Genomic DNA, 10,006 nt, shown 5'->3' on the forward strand with positions numbered 1-10,006 from the left:
TCCCACCTGTCATAATCACAATCAATTGATAAGCACTCAGCGTTTTGGGTTTTTTGAAACAGCCGATCCCTCGTTTGGTAGTTATCTGAGAAAAATTAAAAACCGGTAGTTTTTTGGAACCATAGCCTGTAAAGTAGTAGTTTTATGCTATTTACTCCCCGTAGAGGTTAAACATGATGAAGCTGCCTCAATGCATCATCAGAAGGAAATTCCCCTAAAAAGATCAGAAGAAAAAGAAATATTGCACGTGTGTTTTCACACTGACTGGAGCATTAAAATTTGTTGAAGATCTTCATCTCCACGCTTGGAAGAGACCTAAAGATCAACCAAACCAGCTAGCGCTAAGCATGTGCGGGCCAATTACATCAAGAACCGCAGTAAAAGTGCAAAAAAAAAGGTGAAGCATCAGCTGGTCATATATTATTCATACAGTGTATGCCGAGAATAAAAAAGGAAAGGAACATCCAAGAACTGAACTGTCTTAACCCGAGAATTTGCGCCCTGTCATCTTCTCCGACTCATATATGATGTGATTGATAAGGCCCCTTGCCGCACTGCAAAGCAATAAAGAGTTTCAGAGGACATGTTGCGGCGAGAATAAAAAAGGAAAGGAACATCCAAGAACTGAACTTGTCCACGGAGCAGTGACTTACTCGTCCTTCATCTTCTGTATCTTCTCAGGATCAGTCTCATGCATGTTTTTCTTGAACTGTTGCCTCACCATGGAAACGAGAAGCCCTGTGTTGTGTTGCTGGGCCAACAAAAACAACAGCTCTGTCAAGCGTGCGTGTTCATATGGTCATACGATGCCATAACATCGAGGGTGAAAAGGACTTTGGTTCTAGTTGCAATGGCATTTTATTCTGCTATGGAACTGATTCTCCTTCTATCACGTAGATAAAAACACAAAATATGCATGTTCCAGGTGCATTATAAATATATATTTTTTCGAAACGGAGGCAAAAGATGCCTCATCTATTAAATAAGGGAGAGTAGATTAGAGTTTTACAGCGACCACCTCAAACACGGCATACACGGCATGCGAACTACTCACGAAATACAATAGGCCCTAGTTTCTTTGCACCAGCTGTAACCCAAAGCTTGGCCTCCTCAAGGATTGTGTTAAGAAGAATAGGCGGCGGAGCACCTTTGTGTCGGAACACCCTAGCATTACGTTCATTCCAAATGGTCCAGGAGACGAGGAGGGTGAGGGAGGCCAAGGCACTCCTGTTGGGGACGTGTCTCCCAGTACCATCTTCCCACCAATCCAGGACGGAGTCATGAAGATGCCATCCGGAGGTGTCAATGTGATGAAGGCCAAGCTTGGCCGCGAGAGACCTCCAAAGCCGAATAGTGAAGCGACACTTGAAGAGAAGATGAGCACCCGTTTCCTGCTCCCTAGAGCAAAGAGGGCACAGACCGCAGTTGGCCCACCCGCGCCTCTCCAGGCGGTCCGCAGTCCAGATCCTATCTTGAATAGCCAACCAAGCAAAGAATTTGATCTTCGGAGGAGCCCAAACTTTCCAAACCATGCGATCCATTGGGGACAAGGTTAAGCCAAGAAACTGCGCTTTATAAGCACTGGCTGCCGAGTACATCCCATCATTGGAATGCTTCCAGGTGATGTCGTCCTCCCGATGCTCCTCAAGATGGACGTCATCCAAAAGAATCCAAAGAGTGAAAAACTCTCGAATGTGGTCTCCGGTAACGACGTTGTTGTAGCTGATTTTGAAGATCCAAGCGTCCTCTCTAACAGCCTCCCTGAACTTCCAATTCTTCCTCCTGGAGGCCTCATAGATGTGCAGGGTGATCTCCTTGGGCTTACGGCCAAGGAGCCAAGGAGAATCCCAGAAAGGCGTTTTGGCTCCGTTGCCCAGAGTAATGGTGGTGGAGGCATAAAAGAAGCTGAGATCGTCCTCCGTACAAGGGTTGCCAAAACCAACCCACAATCTGTGGGGCTCCTTCCATTCGTACCAAGGCCACCTAAGGCGAAGGGCACGCGCAAATTTTTCAGAGTTAAGCACCCCAAGGCCACCATACTCCTTCGGCCTACAAACCGTGTCCCACTTCACTTTGCACTTGGCACCCGTAGTCTTGTCAGCACCTAACCAGAGGAAAGCCCGTTCAATCTTGTTCAGACTCTGAAGAGTGCTTTGAGGCACGACGAGCGGCGTGATTGAGAGGTGCATTATAAATACGAAGATCATTTCAAGTGCCTTAAAACAAATACACGCACTTACACGTAATGCTGCCAGAGAAACATTGATGCCTTGGAGCAGTTTTCATCAAAAGTAAACAGTGCAGAGTAATTCAAAATAATCACTTATGGATATTTAAATGGCAAAGGAGCTGATGATGGTGCAATTAAACTGTTAGTTCTCACAGGACACTCTCAGGATTAAATATACTTAGTCTGTTGAGGAGAACCGAGCAAGCTGGGTTTGTGTTAAGAAGTACTCCCTCTATTTTTATTTACTCCACATATTAGCTTTGATCAAAGTCAAGCTTTGTAAACTTTGACAAAGTTAATAGACCAAAATATTAACATATACAATAACAAATCAACACCATTAGATTCATTATTTAATGTACTTTCACATTATATAGATTTGTTATGGTAATTATTTATATTATTTTCTGTAAATTTGGTCAAAGTATACGAAGTTTGACTTCAGTCAAATCTAATATGCAGAGTAAATAAGAAAGGAGGGAGTAATAAGATGACGAGATAGTTCAAGAGAAAATATGATTACCTGATTACCAATGAACTTTGCCCTCCTTAAACACTCCCGGAATAACTACAGCACGACAAAAACAGATTATAAGAAGCAATTAAACATTTTCTTACTCAGATGCTATGCTTTTGTATATATATTTTTTCTTTTTCATGATTTTTTTTTGTTATAACCATAGTACTGCAGAGTTGGGCGGCGAGGGGAGTACCAGCTGTGATTTGCAAAAGCTGAAGCTAAAAGGATAAAGTCATGGTTGGTGCTACTCCGACTCCAGAAGTGAAATTTCAGAAGTGACTACCATGTGCAACTCATGTTGAGGGTCAGTTCCTGTTTATTACAAAGGTGTGAAAGGAGCCTTACTCTGAGTGCATTATCAGCAAGTTCTGGAGGTAAAGCTTTTTGCAGTGAAGGCATATTCCTTTACTCTGCAATAATCAAGGAACATGAAAACCAATTACTTTACTTAAACATGTAGATCTCAAAGCTTTATTGTTCGGCTACGGCAATAATGGAATTACTTTCTAGGCAATTATTCGATGCAAAAAGGGTTAAGGCACACACACCGGTATACCATATAAAAGAGTATATACAGGAAGTCAGGAACCTACCAGTGTGCATGTGCAATACCTATATGTAATAAAACTTTACAATCACCCCATGGAAGTATCAGCATTCCAAATGCCAGGACCATCCAGACCATAAGTGGGCCTCAGTTGCCCCTCAATGATCAATGCAAACATCCCAGACTAACAAATCTCATCATCTATAAAATTATCTTGGGCTTGGCTGTGCTTCAAGAATAAAAGAGCAAAATTACAAGGCCTTGTGTACACTTGTTCAGGAAGATGCCTGTCTTCCTCCGTGTGTGTGTGTGTGTGTGTGTGCGTGCGCGCGCGGGGGGGAATCCCTTGTTTACACAGATGAGATATACCTAGATGAGAAATATAAACAAGCAACCAATTTTAACATGGTCCTTCTTACCTCCTCTTTTCACATGGGAGGTAAGAAGAAAAGAGTAACTCAAATCCACCACAACAGAGGCAACGCCGGAAAAAAAAGGGCATACAAGTAACCAAACCAAGAATTAGTCCTTCAGATGAATATATGCCTAGCTTAAAACTTCTATCTGGCAAGAACTGCTATGTATAACCTTAACATCTCTGCTTTGTAAAAAAGCAGTGATCAGATTTCACAGTTCATTGTTTATGTCCCCAATGTGAGGCAGGCTACTCATCTTAATTTGTAATGAGTTGGGAGTACTTGGCTCAATGGCTCTGGGGCTAAGCTGCAGACAGATTGCAGTGCCCAACCGCCCTGCCCTCGCAGTCTCACACACTCTCTAGGAAAAAAACTGGAACGTTAAGCAATTGCAGTGCACATAGATTGAGCAATTAGCTCTACCAGTTTCAGGAATCATATGAGATTTCTGACGGTTTACACTTTACAGCAAACAAATCCAGTATCTTAACAGACATTCGCAAATCTAGTATCTGCACATTTATCACATCCCTATTTTTCACCGCATCCCAAGCAAAAAATTGTGGAACTTAACAGATCCAATATGTGTACATCATATCCATACATAAACCAACATTTTGCCCATTGACAAACCCAATACAGTGCTTTAGATAGATAGATAGATATGGCCTCACCTTGCCGCTGGATGCCTGGAGGGGAGGTTGACGGCGGGGGCACAGGTTGGAGTCGGGTGCAGAGGCCGGCGGCGGCTGCACAGAGTGATCGACGACGGCGGCGGCACGGAGACGGGGGCGCGGGGTCGGGGCTCGGAGCTCCTTGCCGGCTGTGGGGAGGCAGAGGGAGGAGGTAGGCGGCGACCTCGTTTCCGGCGGCAGAGGATTCGAGGAGGGCGATTCCGTACGCACCTAGCCCTAAGTGTGGCATTATTGCAGATATACCCACTGCACACGACTGTATTTAGCACATTCTGCATTCATAATTTTATTTTATTTATTTTTTCAAATTAAACCCACTACATGTGTCCGTGATCTTTTCTGTATCTTTTTTCATAGAAAGTTGTGATTGTATGTAGTATCCGAATTCGGGGCGGTTAGGGCATCGCCACCAAAAGACGCCGGCAGGCGAAGACCGTGTGTCCGAAGGCGTGACCTTTCCTCACGGCTTCCTTGGGTCCGTGCGTCCAGCCACACAGTGGCGGAGCTCGGCGAAGGGGGGTGGTGCGCGGTTGCTGGTGCTCGGCGGTGTACCAGGCGTGCCCATGTGGGGCGTGGCTGACGGGATGGGCGCTGGCCAGGGCGACGACGCATATGGCGGTCCTTGATCTGGCTGGCGCATGGTCTGTCCCCTGGCGACACTCGGGGATAGGTTGTCTGGTCATGCTCCGGTGGCCTGGCCCCTTCTCGTCGGCGCGCCAGGCAAGATGGCCTCGGTCATGGTGGTTGATGCGTAGGGAAGAGCACGAGGGAGAATTGGGGGAAACCATGTCTCGGCTTCGTGTCGTGAGTGGTGAGGACGACGCCTCTAGACGTTGTAATTCTTGTTGAAGGCATCCCTGCAATGCTCCTCTCCTTCTCTCGTGGTCTTTGCTCTGGGGAAACCCATGCTCCCCTCTTGGGACAGACAATGCCGGCGATTTCCTCATCGTTGACCTTCTTGGAGGCATTTTGTCTTGGAGCCGACTCGATTACCGGAGCCATAGCTAACTTGTTCAGCGTTACTCTAGAGTGAGATCTATGGAAGGTGGCTTGAGGCAGAGGACATGGATGTGCAGTGGCGGCGATGGATTTTCTAGCCGGGTCGACAGTCTCTTATAATGAGACATCGATGGCCACGATCCCATCTGTAGGTACGCAGGCAACATCATCGGCCTGCTGCGTCCTGGTACGACGGTTCTCCGCTCACGCGAGTAGGTGATTGCCGAGACGCGATCGATAATCTTGGATCTTCATACCAACACAATGATGAGTTTGTTTTGTTTCCTGATTCTACCGCCACAAACGGGGACGATGTGAGACTGTTGTAGTGTCCTCAATTGGGATTTGATGACGCCGTTTACTTTCCTCTCTCAATCTCCATTGCGAAGTACGATGACGACCTTCGTTGTTCGGAGCAGTTGGTGGCGACCAGCTCTTGTCATGGCATGATTGTCCGCTTGTGCGAGCATGGTCTTTATTTGCGTGGTACCTCACATCAAGACTGTGTTGTGTATGTAGCTGCGAGGACCGCGGGAAGTGGTGATGGCATCACAATTGTTGTCAAGAGATGATTGGTGGTGGTATGATTGCAGCTATGAGCTATAGATTGTTGATAATTGGTTTGATCACTTTGGAGTTTTTTTTCATTTTTCTTTACTCCACCAAGGCATAGCTTCGGTCTTTGTTTTGACTTTGCTAGTTGCTGACATGACTTGTGTGTGTTGGTGTTAGTTATGTACATCCTATAACTGTAGAGGCCGGGTATATGCTCATTGTGTTTGTGTCCCTCCATTTTAAGCTAATAAAATCCACCTTTGTCAAAAAGGCAACCAAAGGATATTCTTTCCGTTTGGTAGCGAGGCATGCAAGAACTTGTTCACAACTTCAAAACCACTAGCAAAGGTTGCAACTCCAGACTTGTTTTCTCCTTCCTTTTACAGAGGGTAACTCCAGACTTGTGCTGGCTTAAGAATGGTTTTATACTCCCTCCGTTCCTAAATATTTGTCTTTCTAGACATTTCAAATGACTACCACATATGGATGTAAGTAGACATATTTTAGAGTGTAGATTCACTCAGTTTGCTCCGTATGTAGTCACTTGTTGAAATGCCTAGAAAGACAAGTATTTAGAAACGGAGGGAGTACTTTGCAGTTGATATATTATGGTAAAAAGCAGATGGAACGATCATCACGGTTACTTGCCGACAAATTCTTCTCGGCACAACAACACAATGAAATTAATCGCACAAACCACCCCCACACACAAGAAAGCACCACAATCTCCACCGTCCTGTGATAACATAACCAGCCAAGCAAGGAATCAACACGCCAGTATATCTATCGGCCGGATGCAGCCCCGCCTTCAGCAACACACCAACGCACACAACAAACAGCAGCATCAGCGAGTCCCATCCCAGAACAATGAAGTTCCTGTTCCAGTTCCCCTGCTGCTCCTGCTTCTGCTACATCAAGAAGAAGAAGAGCAGCAAATCGAAGGACTGACGACGCGGCCGAGCGTATGCCCGACGAAGCTATTCCACTCTAAAGCATCACTGCACTTGACAGATGTACACCTATGGCTGTGGAAGTAGCTTCTGCTGAACCTTTAGATGTATACTGTGTGGAGTCGTTGCGTACAGCGTGGCGCGCTCTGTTTCATCATCGTCATCATAATGTAATGTAAAAAAGTTGGGCCCAAGTGGCTCATTTGCTCTTGTCTTGCTCTGTGGCTTCTGGTTTGTGGATCCCCATCTCCTGCATCTGTTGTTCAACAGGGACGAAGCCGGTCTCCGCGAGGAACCTGCAACGTGCAGAAATCTCAGCTCACTAAGATTGTTCGCCGCAACAGAGTGTAGATCGCGTGTGGAGAGAGGGTAGGAGAGGACAGGGGAGACCTGTTGAGGAGCACGAATAGAACCGCGCCGATGGTTATGAGCAGAAGGACGTGCCCGACGATCACAAAGTCGCTTGAGAAAAAGGCTAGGTAAAGCATCGCGGTGAAGCAGAATGCCAGCAGCAAAAATGTGATCTGGAGCACGACCCACGTGGGAGCCTACACCAACAAGATAAACGTCGGTTAGGACACTTTACAGTTATTTGTGCATTCCATAACCACTTAAAAAAGGGAACAATATTGTGACTAAATCACAGGAATATGTCGTAAAGCATGAGGTCAAATTAAATTTAAGAGTGAACATAATAACGCACATTGCAGTATTTCTTACATTAACACCAGAGGATAAGGCTCCCACCAAGATAGCTTCAGCTGATGATACTTGATTTGGCGATTGTCCTGCCATTCTCACCCAAATTTATAGGCACTGGCACAAATAACAATACGTTATCACCTATATGCTTCTGCGTCAAACAATAATGGTTCTAGATAACACATAAATGTAGAATGATTTGCAACAAGCAGGTATAAAGCTCGATGCTACTGCACATAAACATATGATAACCACAGCACCATGCCAACAATCTGTAACACTAAGCAAGATATACGATGCACTAAGTATATGTTATGTCATGTGAGTTTCCAAAAGATGTGGGAGTGCTACACCTATATCGAAATGCATGTTATTTGCTTAGTGCCAAAAAATATATGCAATAATGCAAGCGTGAAAACATAAATACAGACCCATTTGAACATAAAACCGTAGCAGGCAATACTCTGGGTTATAAGTAACATAAGATCCTGCCAATAACTTCGTCGGGTAAACCAATACTTCGAATGAGCATCCCAAATTATTTACTGTTGACTTTGTCCTAGCTGCGCTTTTTACTTTCTTACCAACCCAGCTTTAAAACAAATATCTCAAATACGCGGTGGTATGCAGGATTACTGAACAAAAACACTAGCTCTAAATAAACGGCAATATGCAACCATACAAAAAGGGGAAACTCATGCACCTTGCCATAACCTTGATGCCACAGGTAAGAAGCTACTCTACGATAAGAATAATATTGCCACCAATTGCAGCTAAGCCTCACACAGAACTCCCTAAAACCCAAAATTTGCTCATCCAGTTTTCACGTACCATATCCCTTATTTTTTGTATCTTTAATGCCACTCTTATCTAAAAGGCTACCATCGCCGGTAACTCCCCAATTTGTATCTTTGCTGTTTAATTACTCCCATCAGCCCCCCCCCCCCCCCCCCCCCCCCCCGCTGGGTCTTGTAGGCCGGCTAGCCCGCGGGAGCGGCTGGGCCACGCCGGTGAAGGTTACAAACAGTTTTTTGCACAGGAATGGTCCACCTCGGTGGGGTTGTCCGGTGGATCTGGGACTCCTAGGCGGCAGCGATGTTTTAGGAGTGAGGTGAGACATGAAGGAGAGAGAACAAGTAAACACAGTTTGGACCATTGTGATTCCAGGTTTAAACAGATGTAGGATAAATCTAGACAATATAGAATTTACAGTGCACATAGATTTAGTAATTAGCTCTAGCTGTTTCAGGAATGATATGAACATTCTGATGGTTCGCAGAAAGCATACACCAAACACCATACACATCTTAACAGACATTAGCAGGTTCAATGTCCGCACATTATTACATCCCTATGGTTTACCACATCCTAACAGATCCAATACATGACCTCCAAGCAGTATACCGATATGTGCCCACTAACAGATCCAAGAGACAGTAATATAAACAGAAAAAAAAAACATGAAAAGAGGGAGGGAGGAGATGGCCTCACCTTGCTGCTTGAGGGGAGGTTGGTGGCGGCAGCACGGGTCGGAGTCCCTGCACGGGAGGATGCGGAGCTCGTCACAGACGGGGGTGACGGGGACCGCACAGGTTGGAGCCGCTAGAGGGGAGGATGCAGGGGCCGGCGGCGGAAGAACAGAGGCGGGGACGCGAGGTGGGGGACGAGCTCGGAGCTCCTCTCGGCGGCGGAGGCAGCAGCTTCGTCGGCGAGCGAGGGAGGAGTTGGGCGGCGACCTTGATTCCGGCGGAAGAGACTCGGAGGGGGGCAATTTCTTTCGGTGTTCGGGTGCGACCTGCCCGTGTGGCAGTCTCTTTTGCCACGTCGACGCGGGCCCGTCCAGCGAAAATGCTTAATCAACAGGGGTCTTTCACCATGACTTGGGTGTGTCGCCGGCTAAATACAGCCATACAGGCAAAAATCATGTTGGGTTCGGATACTGCTTTTGAAGGTCGAGCTCCACGGAGAACTTTAACAGCGCGTTTGGCAAAAATTGGGAAGAGAAATGGGAGTTTAATGTAGGAAGTTGTATTGAGATTAGACATAAAATGAGTCGTTTTATTTCCAATCCCCTGATTGGCGCATGATGAAAATTATGTGTGTGAGTTTGAGGAGAAACTGTATTCCCATATTTGGTTCGTGGGAATTGACAAGAGAATAGACAAGGGAAATTAATGTAAGTTATGATGAAGGGTTAAAATTGACTCACTAAAACAATTCCCTTTCAACTTCCACCCCGTCCCCTGTTAATAAAACCATGGGAGTTGGAGTCTCAAGTCCCATGACTATTCCCTTATGAACTCCCAATCCCCCTAACTAAACAATATATTTGAAGTCTCGTACCCCTTCAATTCTCATTCCCTAGCTCTAATTACCCCCAACCAAACACGTT

General features: G+C 45.8%; 2 protein-coding genes across 3 annotated transcripts; both read right to left on the reverse strand.

Annotated features, from left to right (window-relative positions):
- Positions 1–225: 225 nt before the first annotated feature.
- On the reverse strand, positions 226–4,644 carry LOC109771116 (uncharacterized). 2 transcript variants are annotated; one of them, XM_020329821.4, is made up of 6 exons: positions 4,388–4,638; positions 3,096–3,160; positions 2,754–2,798; positions 654–751; positions 478–554; positions 226–383 (listed from the first exon to the last, which is right to left on the reverse strand). In XM_020329821.4, exons 2-5 carry the CDS (start codon positions 3,147–3,149, stop codon positions 482–484), a joined length of 270 nt encoding a protein of 89 aa, XP_020185410.1. In that variant the 5' UTR covers positions 3,150–3,160; positions 4,388–4,638; the 3' UTR covers positions 226–383; positions 478–481. The 2 variants fall into 2 exon arrangements, with proteins under 2 accessions (XP_020185410.1, XP_020185409.1); XM_020329820.4 differs by having other exon boundaries at positions 226–554; positions 4,388–4,644.
- A 1,943-nt stretch (positions 4,645–6,587) lies between these two features.
- Positions 6,588–9,440, reverse strand: LOC109771115 (uncharacterized). The gene is made up of 4 exons (XM_020329819.4): positions 9,106–9,440; positions 7,633–7,728; positions 7,303–7,460; positions 6,588–7,208 (listed from the first exon to the last, which is right to left on the reverse strand). The coding sequence occupies exons 2-4, from the start codon at positions 7,705–7,707 to the stop codon at positions 7,112–7,114; spliced, it is 330 nt and encodes a 109-aa protein (XP_020185408.1). The 5' UTR covers positions 7,708–7,728; positions 9,106–9,440; the 3' UTR covers positions 6,588–7,111.
- Positions 9,441–10,006: the final 566 nt, after the last annotated feature.

Source organism: Aegilops tauschii, chromosome 6, assembly GCF_002575655.3.
Source record: "Aegilops tauschii subsp. strangulata cultivar AL8/78 chromosome 6, Aet v6.0, whole genome shotgun sequence".
Taxonomy (NCBI): domain Eukaryota; kingdom Viridiplantae; phylum Streptophyta; class Magnoliopsida; order Poales; family Poaceae; genus Aegilops; species Aegilops tauschii.